Source organism: Tachysurus vachellii, chromosome 2 (assembly GCF_030014155.1).
Source record: "Tachysurus vachellii isolate PV-2020 chromosome 2, HZAU_Pvac_v1, whole genome shotgun sequence".
NCBI classification, from domain to species: Eukaryota; Metazoa; Chordata; class Actinopteri; order Siluriformes; family Bagridae; genus Tachysurus; species Tachysurus vachellii.
The window spans coordinates 28563493-28577521 of NC_083461.1; the positions used below are offsets into that span (position 1 = coordinate 28563493).

At 40.7% G+C, this 14029-nt stretch overlaps 1 protein-coding gene across 2 annotated transcripts in view; it reads right to left on the minus strand.

The window, feature by feature from the left end:
* Positions 1 to 14029, minus strand: part of lrba (LPS-responsive vesicle trafficking, beach and anchor containing) — a 167748-nt gene that overhangs the window by 23332 nt on the left and 130387 nt on the right. For both annotated transcript variants that reach the window (XM_060864169.1, XM_060864168.1), the window contains exons 45-47: positions 13230 to 13370; positions 10925 to 11044; positions 988 to 1140 (exon numbers count right to left, since the gene is read on the minus strand). In XM_060864169.1, coding sequence (XP_060720152.1) covers positions 988 to 1140; positions 10925 to 11044; positions 13230 to 13370 — 414 coding nt within the window. The remainder of the gene's footprint in view (positions 1 to 987; positions 1141 to 10924; positions 11045 to 13229; positions 13371 to 14029) is intronic.

Genomic DNA, 14029 nt, shown 5'->3' on the forward strand with positions numbered 1-14029 from the left:
AGAAATTCAGTAGTGGGAGGGTCTAATGCTGACAGTGGAGCTGGGGAGGATCTGTAAATCTGTAAAATGAGCCTATTTACCAAGGGACACAACAAATACAGGGTGTTCTACAGAAAGAGGAAGCTTTGTTGTCTAGAGAGTGGGATGGGTAGTGTTCTAGAATAAGAAAACTTTCTCCACGGTGGGGTTTTAGAGGAAGAGAGGTTATTTTAGTGTAGTGAGTGGGGTTCTAGAGTAAGAGAAGTTTCTCTAGTGTAGTGAGTGGGGTTCTAGAGTAAGAGAAGTTTCTCTAGTGTAGTGAGTGGGGTTCTAGATTGAAGGAAGGATCTTCAGTGTAGAGGTGGACTTTAGAGGTAGTATACTTTAGGAATAGGAAGGTTTAGGTATAAAGACATATTTGATGAGAAACACTTGCTGTGAGTGGGCGTGACCTGTCGCCTGGGCAACTGCAGCAACGTACCACATCCAAACTGGTCCTAGTGCTTAATGACCATGTTCTTTTACCATTTCTGCATGTGTGTCCAGCAGATGTGATGGGGTTTCATTGTGTGCGTGTGTGTATGTGTGTGTGTAGTGTGTATGGGTGTTCTGAGTCTGTGTGACAAACCCACGCAGTGGTGATTAATGAGAGAGTCACAGTCACATCAGCTCTATAATGATGGCGTGAAACAGGTCACCTCACACACACACACACACAGGAAAAAAAGGGTGGTGCAAATGTGACCATGACCCGATCATCATATCCACACCCTTGGAACATGATAATGAATGTTTAAAAATTATCTGAGGTCAGAGACTCTGATTGGCTGAAACCATCAAAGGTATCTAATAAGACCTTGATTTTAATTGCATTTCCTATGACACAGTGACAGTGATATAGTGATCAATTAGTGATACTAGTCATCACAATAGGCCATGCCATTAGCAAGAGTGTGCATGTATGTATGTTTATGCATATATGCTGTGTGTGTGTGTGTGTGTGTATACCATGCGGTTGATGCGAACAAAGTCCTCTGGACTCTTTGCCCATGGCGGCAGCTCAGCATCAGACACCACCGTCCCATCATCCATCACTCCCAGATTATAGTTGTTAGCGTTAATGAACATCTCTGGCAGGTAGAAGAACTCTGGGATCAGCTCCTGCAGAGAGACAGACATGGAGTATGAGAGACAGACAGACTATATAAGACTATAAAGTGTTATATGTTCCACCTCTGACACGCTTCCTCTTTTAATCATCAGTATCCCTGTGTGTGTGTGTGTGTGTGTGTGTGTTCCAGTCACAATGACGTGAAACAATGGCATGTGTAAGGTGTCAAAGAGACCCAGTGCTGTCTCTTACAGTCATTATGAATAAATAAACACACACACACACACAAACAAGCATTTAATTATTTACCATCCAATACAACCGTCTTCTGTCCGACCGCCTTTATTCTACGCTGAAATATTTCTATTCTAATGGGCGTGGTCTCTTCCAGCATGACTCCGCCCCATCCACAGGGAACTTAGGGCTTACTGAATGCTTAGGAAAATGATATAAATAATACACTACGACCTTGACAGCTCACCAGATCTCACATTCAAAACACCATCATGAACAGCAACAAAAAAAACTTTTATCTGTTCAGTACAGATCGAATCGCAGTGCCTTTAATCTTACTGTCTTTTCTTTTAATTTGTCACTAACTAGTCAAATCTGTGTCAATAAACTTTTTTAAAATAATGAGTCAGGAAATACACGGAGGCTTGGAAAAATGAGCTGAAGGATTTCTGAAATAAGAAGCTTTTAAAATAGTGAGTTCAAAATAATATATAATGTATAGAAATAAGGAGCTTTGGAAAGAGGACTACAGTGATGCCTCAAGATACGAGTGCTCTGACATACGGATTTTTTGAGATACGAGCTGTGATTCGACCAAATTTTTGGCTTGAGATACGAGCAAATTTTTGAGATGCGTGCATCCGAGCCGCCGCCGCCGAAACAAAGATCCCAACAAGCACGTGTGCTCTGTTTCCCCACCTCAGCTTCCGTCTCACTCGGTTAAAGCCACCTTTCCACTGCACATGACAAACGATGGCCGATAAACAGGAACTCATTCATTTCCTATGGAGAGTCGCAAAGGGGCTGCGTGAGGTGCCGACCATCTGCATCTTAAAAAAATTTGAAATACACCGCATCTGATATGCCGACCGGACAGGTTTTTATTACAACGACCGGCAGATGTTAGTGAGAAAGGAGTGACAAAAAAGGCAAAAACAAGTGAAGAGAAAAGCGATGAAGAAAATTAAGCAAAATTAATGTAAAGAAAACAGAAATTGTAGCAATTAAGTTCAGATAAGTTAAGAGAATTTCAGTTCTGTCAGGACCACTTTGTCAAATGAGAATTTATTAGATGATATGCATACAGTTAGTGTTGGTGGTATGGTTCTGTTCTGGACAAAAATCCACGCGCCCGTCCGCCTGCATGGACAGAGCGGAGAAAGCAGCGAAAATAAAATAAACCCCCGTATAACAGAACCACTAATCATGCACAGTATTAGATATGCTCGCTTACGCGTTTTTGGAAAGTAATAAATGAATGAATGGATAAATAAATAAATAAATAATTAGGGAGAGAGAGAGAAAAATATGTGGAGATTTTATGACGTAAACTGGTACAAGGAACACAGGTTCCAGCATGTTGGAGGAGGGAGTTTAGATCACGGCAGCAGTGAAGCGCTAGAGCGGCTCTATGAATGGGAATTTAAATGGTCGGGTAATATGGATGTCGTAACCGGATTGGTGCGCGTCGTGGACAGCTGATTAACAGCTGATGCACGATTGACGACGTGGCCTGCCAGAACTAACGCAATGCTTGATTTAAGTTTGTTAATTTTAGTGAAGTTTAGTTAAGTTCCATTTAAGTGTAAAGTAGCATTAAGAGTGTACAGTAGCGAGTAAAGCCGTGTTCACACTGCAAGTCTTAATGCTCAGTTTGGATATTTTGCTCAGATCTGAATTTTTTGTTTGGCTGTTCACATTACCTTTTAAAATGTGGCCTATATCAGATACCAGTGTGAACTGTTTGCTGTTTCAAACTGACCCGCGTGCGCAAACGAACAATAACAATGACGTCACTCGCAGCACGTCGTTGCGCTAAAGTTGGCGAGGTTAAGGAGGAAGTAAGCATTTTCGCTTTTCTTTCTAAATGTTTGTGTAATGGCAGCACAGAGACGCAGTGTTTTGAAAATTTTCGAATGTCGAGGGCAACTTTTGATTATTTGATCCATTTTGTAGGGGTAGTCACGTTTGTGTGCGTACTTAATTGCGGCGCATAATTGTGACGAATGTCCATGTAGATTGACGTAAAAGTCGCATCAAATCCGCCTTGGTTGTTCACACTGCGGCCACATTGGAAAAAATCAGATTTGGGTCTGATTCAGGACCACATATGGAAGTGGTCTGAATCTGATTTGAAAAAATCAGATCTGGGCTAGATTTGAGTGTTCACACTACTCCTGAAGAAGTCTGACCTGGTCACTTGACCCCAAAAAAATCAGATTTGGGCCACTTTTACCTGCAGTGTGAACGTGGCCTAAGTGAACGAAAGTGAAAGTGTACGTACGAGACAAAATTCCGCTTGTTTACTCCTCCCTCAACCTCCGTGCGCATCTTCCGTAAAGTAAAACCAGTTTATTTTTTTTTAACATTTTCTTTTATTACTGTATGTTTTTATACAATATTTGTCATTTATAAATACAGGTACTGTACATTTTTCATATTCAAAACACAAACAAAACAACTGGAGTGGAATTTTGCGAGCTGGAACGGATTAATGGGATTTCAATTAATTTAAACGGGGAAAATTGTTTTGAGATACGAGCAATTTGAGATACGAGCAAGGTCACGGAACGAATTAAACTCGTATCTCGAGGCATCACTGTATAGTGAACACTCGGAAGATCAAAACCAGCAGGCTGAGAAAAGGGATCTAATGAATGAGGATGTTCAGCTGTCTTTGTTACATATTACAAGGTACAGAAAGCTGAACCTAAAAAAAAAGTCATGTAACTAAGTGCAGTGTCACAGCAGCAGCTAATCCAATTGTTAGTTTTAGCTTTGTTTGTTTGAATAACCTCTTGTTCTGCACTTCACAGGAGTGAGAGCGGCTAATTAGATGAATAAACAAACCCGGCTAGTGCTCCTTTTTCTCTTCCCTTGTTTCTGTGCTTCATGTCTTCAAAAGCCGAAGACTTTTGGAGGTAAAAAAAAAAGAGAAAAGGTCGTTGCCTGAAGACGAAAAAGTCTTTAAAACAAAAAGGTCGCCGCTTTATGATGGTACCAGGCGCCCCTCTGTAAATTTACCCCGTTTGACTGGCGACATGCCAGTGGGGTGAGTAGAGGGGTGGAGAAGGGGGGCTTTAGAAGGACCTATTATGTGTAGTGGCCCCTATGCACAAAGGGTCAGAGGTGAAAGCTTGCGATGCAAAATCCTGTCGTGCTGCGGGTCAGTGGAGAGGAGCTCCTCTCTGCCCTGGTTGAAGCCCAGCCTAATTCCCCTAAGGGTGAAACTTATGGTGCTAATGCTAACACTAGAGCTCCAGGGCAGAGGTCAAAGGTTAGAGGATACCCTGGAGCTGGACTGGCTAGAGACTGACCATTTTTAAGCCATTATTGTTAACACTCTTTAGCCTCCAAAGGATTTTCTCCTTATGGCATTCACAGAAAAGGGAGGGAAAAGAGGAAATAGCATTTAAAGAAAAATAATAAAACAAAAGGATGAACCTCAGCTGTATCTACTGCTAGTTATACAACAGTGAAGGCCAAGATACTGGTAATTTGCTTAGAAAATATTTGCAGGCTTTTAAAAATATAGATAAAAATGCTGATATAGATAAAACAGTAATGACTGAATCTGTAACAGTGACTACACTAATGACTGAAGCTGTAACAGTGACTACACTAATGGCTGAAGCTGTAACAGTGACTACACTAATGACTGAATCTGTAACAGTGACTACACTAATGACTGAATCTGTAACAGTGACTACACTAATGACTGAAGCTGTAACAGTGACTACACTAATGACTGAAGCTGTAACAGTGACTACACTAATGACTGAAGCTGTAACAGTGACTACACTAATGGCTGAAGCTGTAACAGTGACTACACTAATTGCTGAATCTGTAACAGTGACTACACTAATGACTGAAGCTGTAACAGTGACTACACTAATGACTGAAGCTGTAACAGTGACTACACTAATGACTGAAGCTGTAACAGTGATTACACTAATGACTGAAGCTGTAACTGACTACACTAATGGCTGAAGCTGTAACAGTGACTACACTAATGGCTGAAGCTGTAACAGTGACTACACTAATGACTGAAGCTGTAACTGACTACACTAATAACTGAAGCTGTAACAGTGACTACACTAATGACTGAATCTGTAACAGTGACTACACTAATGACTGAAGCTGTAACAGTGACTGCACTAATGACTGAAGCTGTAACACTGACTACACTAATGACTGAAGCTGTAACAGTGACTACACTAATGGCTGAAGCTGTAACTGACTACACTAATGACTGAAACTGTAACAGTGACTACACTAATGGCTGAAGCTGTAACAGTGATTACACTAATGACTGAAGCTGTAACAGTGACTACACTAATGGCTGAAGCTGTAACAGTGACTACACTAATGGCTGAAGCTGTAACAGTGACTACACTAATGGTTGAAGCTCTAACAGTGACTACACTAATGGCTGAAGCTGTAACTGACTACACTAATGACTGAAACTGTAACAGTGACTACACTAATGGCTGAAGCTGTAACAGTGACTACAATAATGACTGAAGCTGTAACAGTGACTACACTAATGACTGAAGCTGTAACACTGACTACACTAATGACTGAAGCTGTAACAGTGATTACACTAATGACTGAAGCTGTAACAGTGATTACACTCATGACTGAAGCTGTAACAGTGACTACACTAATGACTGAAGTTGTAACAGTGATTACACTAATGACTGAAGCTGTAACAGTGACTACACTCATGACTGAAGCTGTAACAGTGACTACACTAATGACTGAAGCTGTAACACTGACTACACTAATGACTGAAGCTGTAACAGTGATTACACTAATGACTGAAGCTGTAACAGTGACTGCACTAATGACTGAAGCTGTAACACTGACTACACTAATGACTGAAGCTGTAACTGACTACACTAATGGCTGAAGCTGTAACTGACTACACTAATGACTGAAACTGTAACAGTGACTACACTAATGGCTGAAGCTGTAACAGTGACTACACTAATGACTGAAGCTGTAACAGTGACTACACTAATGACTGAAGCTGTAACACTGACTACACTAATGACTGAAGCTGTAACAGTGATTACACTAATGACTGAAGCTGTAACAGTGATTACACTCATGACTGAAGCTGTAACAGTGACTACACTAATGACTGAAGTTGTAACAGTGATTACACTAATGACTGAAGCTGTAACAGTGACTACACTCATGACTGAAGCTGTAACAGTGACTACACTCATGACTGAAGCTGTAACAGTGACTACACTAATGACTGAAGCTGTAACAGTGACTACACTAATGACTGAAGCTGTAACAGTGATTACACTAATGACTGAAGCTGTAACAGTGACTACACTAATGACTGAAGCTGTAACAGTGACTACACTAATGACTGAAGCTGTTACAGTGACTACACTAATGAAGCTGAAGCTGTAACAGTGACTACACTAATGACTGAAGCTGTAACAGTGACTACACTAATGACTGAAGCTGTAACAGTGACTACACTAATGGCTGAAGCTGTAACAGTGACTACACTAATGACTGAAGCTGTAACAGTGACTACACTAATGGCTGAAGCTCTAACAGTGACTACACTAATGGCTGAAGCTGTAACAGTGACTACACTAATGGCTGAATCTGTAACAGTGACTACACTAATGACTGAATCTGTAACAGTGACTACACTAATGACTGAAGCTGTAACAGTGATTACACTAATGACTGAAGCTGTAACAGTGATTACACTAATGACTGAAGCTGTAACTGACTACACTAATGGCTGAAGCTGTAACTGACTACAATAATGGCTGAAGCTGTAACAGTGACTACACTAATGACTGAAGCTGTAACAGTGACTACACTAATGACTGAAGCTGTAACAGTGACTACACTAATGACTGAAGCTGTAACAGTGACTACACTAATGGCTGAAGCTGTAACAGTGACTACACTAATTGCTGAATCTGTAACAGTGACTACACTAATGACTGAAGCTGTAACAGTGACTACACTAATGACTGAAGCTGTAACAGTGACTACACTAATGACTGAAGCTGTAACAGTGATTACACTAATGACTGAAGCTGTAACTGACTACACTAATGGCTGAAGCTGTAACAGTGACTACACTAATGGCTGAAGCTGTAACAGTGACTACACTAATGACTGAAGCTGTAACTGACTACACTAATGACTGAAGCTGTAACAGTGACTACACTAATGTAACAGTGACTACACTAATGGCTGAAGCTGTAACAGTGACTACACTAATGACTGAAGCTGTAACAGTGACTGCACTAATGACTGAAGCTGTAACACTGACTACACTAATGACTGAAGCTGTAACAGTGACTACACTAATGGCTGAAGCTGTAACTGACTACACTAATGACTGAAACTGTAACAGTGACTACACTAATGGCTGAAGCTGTAACAGTGATTACACTAATGACTGAAGCTGTAACAGTGACTACACTAATGGCTGAAGCTGTAACAGTGACTACACTAATGGCTGAAGCTGTAACAGTGACTACACTAATGGTTGAAGCTCTAACAGTGACTACACTAATGGCTGAAGCTGTAACTGACTACACTAATGACTGAAACTGTAACAGTGACTACACTAATGGCTGAAGCTGTAACAGTGACTACACTAATGACTGAAGCTGTAACAGTGACTACACTAATGACTGAAGCTGTAACACTGACTACACTAATGACTGAAGCTGTAACAGTGATTACACTAATGACTGAAGCTGTAACAGTGATTACACTCATGACTGAAGCTGTAACAGTGACTACACTAATGACTGAAGTTGTAACAGTGATTACACTAATGACTGAAGCTGTAACAGTGACTACACTCATGACTGAAGCTGTAACAGTGACTACACTAATGACTGAAGCTGTAACACTGACTACACTAATGACTGAAGCTGTAACAGTGATTACACTAATGACTGAAGCTGTAACAGTGACTGCACTAATGACTGAAGCTGTAACACTGACTACACTAATGACTGAAGCTGTAACTGACTACACTAATGGCTGAAGCTGTAACTGACTACACTAATGACTGAAACTGTAACAGTGACTACACTAATGGCTGAAGCTGTAACAGTGACTACACTAATGACTGAAGCTGTAACAGTGACTACACTAATGACTGAAGCTGTAACACTGACTACACTCATGACTGAAGCTGTAACAGTGATTACACTAATGACTGAAGCTGTAACAGTGATTACACTAATGACTGAAGCTGTAACAGTGACTACACTCATGACTGAAGCTGTAACAGTGACTACACTAATGACTGAAGCTGTAACAGTGACTACACTAATGACTGAAGCTGTAACAGTGATTACACTAATGACTGAAGCTGTAACAGTGACTACACTAATGACTGAAGCTGTAACAGTGACTACACTAATGACTGAAGCTGTTACAGTGACTACACTAATGAAGCTGAAGCTGTAACAGTGACTACACTAATGACTGAAGCTGTAACAGTGACTACACTAATGACTGAAGCTGTAACAGTGACTACACTAATGGCTGAAGCTGTAACAGTGACTACACTAATGACTGAAGCTGTAACAGTGACTACACTAATGGCTGAAGCTCTAACAGTGACTACACTAATGGCTGAAGCTGTAACAGTGACTACACTAATGGCTGAATCTGTAACAGTGACTACACTAATGACTGAATCTGTAACAGTGACTACACTAATGACTGAAGCTGTAACAGTGATTACACTAATGACTGAAGCTGTAACAGTGATTACACTAATGACTGAAGCTGTAACTGACTACAGTAATGGCTGAAGCTGTAACTGACTACAATAATGGCTGAAGCTGTAACAGTGACTACACTAATGGCTGAAGCTGTAACAGTGACTACACTAATGACTGAAGCTGTAACTGACTACACTAATAACTGAAGCTGTAACAGTGACTACACTAATGACTGAAGCTGTAACAGTGACTGCACTAATGACTGAAGCTGTAACACTGACTACACTAATGACTGAAGCTGTAACAGTGACTACACTAATGGCTGAAGCTGTAACAGTGACTGCACTAATGACTGGAGCTGTAACACTGACTACACTAATGACTGAAACTGTAACAGTGACTACACTAATGACTGAAGCTGTAACAGTGATTACACTCATGACTGAAGCTGTAACAGTGACTACACTGAGTGACTACACTAATGACTGAAGCTGTAACAGTGACTACACTAATGACTGAAGTTGTAACAGTGATTACACTAATGACTGAAGCTGTAACAGTGACTACACTCATGACTGAAGCTGTAACAGTGACTACACTAATGACTGAAGCTGTAACAGTGATTACACTAATGACTGAAGCTGTAACAGTGACTACACTAATGACTGAAGCTGTATCAGTGACTACACTAATGACTGAAGCTGTAACAGTGACTACACTAATGACTGAAGCTGTAACAGTGATTACACTAATGACTGAAGCTGTAACAGTGACTACACTAATGACTGAAGCTGTAACAGTGACTACACTAATGACTGAAGCTGTAACAGTGATTACACTAATGACTGAAGCTGTAACAGTGATTACACTAATGACTGCAATGTCATTATGGTGGAATGGATATGATCTCAACTTCAGTAAAAAGAGTTTGGAGGGATTTCAGTGTTTTCCATTCAGCTTAAGTTCTGTCATTTGCGAGTGTCCGTCATGGTGTAACACTAATCCACACTGACAGTATGTGATGTGATGTTTTTGTCTTTAATCAGCTGTTATTGTGTAACACAAGCCACATGTTTTACTATCCAAGGAGCGCAATCAAGCAAACGTTCTGACGTCCTGTCCACATGCCGTAATGAATACTTTAAGAGGTATGGGCACTTGTTATAGGTTTTGTAGGGGTCTCTGGTTGGTTATGCAGTGTGTGTGTGAGTGTGTGATGGAAAAAGTGAAGGGATCTGAGGTTCATGTCAAGGTTGGAAAAGTCCTTTGGCTTTGATCAGTAAGGCTTGATGCTTTCAAGCCAGTGTGACATGGATTGGCTGTAAGCATACCTGTGCAGGGGTGTGTGTGTGTTTATGGAAGGGCAGAAAGCCATGCTCGTTGCCCCACACTGAGCTCCAGTTACAGAGAGGAAGCGTGCTCACGTCTAATCACGTAATAGACTCCATATTGAAGGAACATGAGAGGAAAACCAAACACAACTCGATATCTGATTGACAGGAAGTACGAGTGTGTGTGTGTGTGTGTGTGTTGGCAACATCTCCCTGTATATTTGCATAAAGATGTATAACATGTCATTTATATGTGAAAGGTTCCTGGGCTAAAATTTCCAAATGAGTGTTCCCATGTGAAAGTTTCTGATCTCTAGTCACTGAACTATAGTGAAAGAGTGAAAGTTCCTGAACTCATTTCCTTTCCTGAACTGAGGTTCGTTTAGCAAGTGAAGCTGTAGATCACTGCATCTGGAATTTTTTAAACTGTGACGTGATGCATAATATTTACAAAAACTAGAAGCAAAATATATTTACTTGCGTGAGTGTGCGTGCGTGTGTGTGTGTGTGTGTGTGTGTGTGTGTGTGCGTACCTTCACATCAGACGTGTCTCTCTGACAGTTCCTCCAGGCTCTGGCGAGGGAGGAAAAGGTTCGGTCTGCGTGATCAAACTTCCCTCCTTGGAAGTTGAGGAAGAATGTAGTGAAGGGCTCCTGGGAAGATCATGGACAACATCATCATCATCATCATCACCATCATCATCACCCTATGTCCACTTGTTCCCTTCATCTCTTTTCTCCTTTTTCACTTCTTTAATTATTCACCTGTCCCCTGTCCCTGCTCTGACTCACCACCCTTTTCCCCTACCACGAGTGACCACCATCTTTTATCTCTTTATCTCCCAAAGGTAAAACATTCCTCATTCCACTGCATTATCCCACATTTTCCCATTTACCATAAAGACATTAGATACTCTACTAGAACATACAATGGACTCTGTCTTCACTTCCTGTTCTATCCCGTCTCATCCCCTTTCTTTCCATTTCCATTATTCCCCATATCACTTTCTCTTTGTGTCCTATAGAGAAGTGAAACACAGCCGCACGAACTGTAGCACAATATAACGCGTGCGCACACACACACACACACACACACACACACTGTTTTTAATTAGACTGCAATTCAATCGTGGAAATAAACGACCCTAATTACACAGAGGCTGATGAAAAGGGTCTAGTACCTGTCTTCTCTGTCTCGCTCTGTGTGTGTGTGTATGTGTGTGTGTATGTGTGTGTGTGTGTGTGTGAGATATAGTGCCCGCACTGAGGCTGTTCACTAAAGAGGCTTTACTATAATCCTGATAATAATAAGAGGGATCAATGTCACGCCTCTGCAGGAAGCGACCATGAAAACGACATAGTATAGTAATTACAGCCTTTAGAGTCCCATTGCTACACCCTCACACACACACACACACACACACACACACACACACACACACACACACAGTATATACACAAACCACTAATTTTATAAGCATTCGAATGCTAACAATGAAATTTAATGCAACGTTTATTAACATTGGTCGTGTTGTGTTAAATGGTGGTGTTTAAAATTTATAACCACATTCCTAAACACACACACACACACACACACACCAAATTTCGCATTGCGTCATTACAATAAAACAAATCTAATATTTTTAGTCCATTTTCAGAAATGTTTATAAAACGCATGAAAGCAAACAGCATTCCCAAATATCCATCAATCCCAAACACTCCTAACATCTCTGACATTCCTTAAACTATTCTGTATTCCTGTCTATTCCTTAAACATTCTTCTAGCATTTAGTAAATATTCCTCACTCGTTGACCGACTAGATTACATTATAATTTTCCATAATACTCCGTTAAAATTCCCGATAATCCCGTATCGCTCCTTCAACGTTCCTGTAACATGACCCTAACAATCCTTTATAAACCGTTCCTTTAATATCTCTCCGATATATTTCTAATACGCTCCGTAAAGTTCTCCTCACTTTACTGGTTCTTTTCTTTTTATATCCCCTGACTGTTTTTCAAATGATCCTGTAACATTCCCTGTAGCACGTTCCCGGCATTCCTTGCCAATCATGTCAGAGAGCTCTTTACGGGGACCGTTGTGATCTGATTTTAGAAATTTATTCTTAAAGGAAAGAAATCTATCTGACATAATTAAACAAGGTGATTTTAAGATTGGGTTAAAATATCTAGAAATGTAGATAATAAAAAAAAACAGCACATTTGGCCAGGATTCGGATTATTTTCCGCAGTGTAAACACAGGATCTGTGCCATGAATATATAATAATGAATAATTAGAATGGGTCTTGTGGAAAACTTTGCATGGGTTTTTTTTCTTTGTATAATTTTATCCTATAGAAACACAGACAGCTCTGCAGTCTCGGCCCTTTGTGTGCAAGATGCGGAGAGAGAAATGAAAAATGCATAGCGCATTTGTTAGCATGGAGATAAGGCCTATAATTCACCACGGCATAAATCACTCCGACACACACAAACACAAACACACACACACATACAATTATCCACGACAATTAGCTGTCATATGGCTTGGTACAAATCATAAAATGAACACAGCCTTTAAAAAAACACACATCACAGCGGATGTGGATGATCTGAAGCGTTATGATCGTGTGTAAAAATGTGCAATAGGAACAGAAGGATAATGTACGTAATAACATTGTAAATATTTTCATGCTAATTGCACATCATCAGCTTTAACCATTAGAGCTAAAATGGAAAAATGGTACCATAAAAGTAAAACAATGGGTTTAATGGGAAGGCAGTGTGGAGTGCAGGACATGAAACAGAGAGCTGTTTGTGTGTGTGTGTAAAACTCACGATTCTCAGCAGCCACATCATGGTGAAGCTGGCCGTGGAATAGTGTGTGCCGTAGTGGAATTTGGGGACCTGGTCATCCTCCCAGGATTCATAGCGTTCGGAGAAGAAAGCAGCTCTCTTTGGGTTCAGGGCTCCAATTGGCTGAGAGAGAGAGTGAGAGAGTGAGAGAGAGAGAGAGAAAGAGAGAGAGACATTACAAGATTGTTCATTTAAAGTGCATTAGAGTGTTAGTTATTTGCCCCCTACACCCTAAACCCTTCCACTCTTCCCCACAAATGTGCTCTCTTTCACCTGGTCTCAACTTGTTCCCTACCATTCCTCTTTTTCCGTTTCCACTTCCTGTCTTATCCCTTTCCCTTTCCCACTTCCTCCCACTCCCCATTCCTGCTTTCGTTCCCAAACCCCTTATTTTTACTTTCTTCCTCCACCATCCTGTCCCTTATTTCCTTTCTCCTACATTCTCCTCATTCCCTATTTCCTTCCTCGTGCCCTTTCTCCTCATCCTCCTAACCCCTTCTTTTATACTCCCTCACTTCACACTTGTTCCCTCCCTGTTCCAATATCCCAAGTACACTTTTTGTCCCTTTCCCTTGTTCCCTTCGTCCCCTAGGTCTTGAACCTTTGCTCAGATGTGATCTTTATTGTATAAGTATATATGTGGTATTGATGCATATACTGTATGTGGTATTGATGTATATATGTGGTATTGATGTGTATATATGTGGTACTGATGTACACTACACAGCCTATTGTCTAGCTCTGTGTTCTCTGTAGTATGTGTTAAAGGAAGCAGAGCAGAG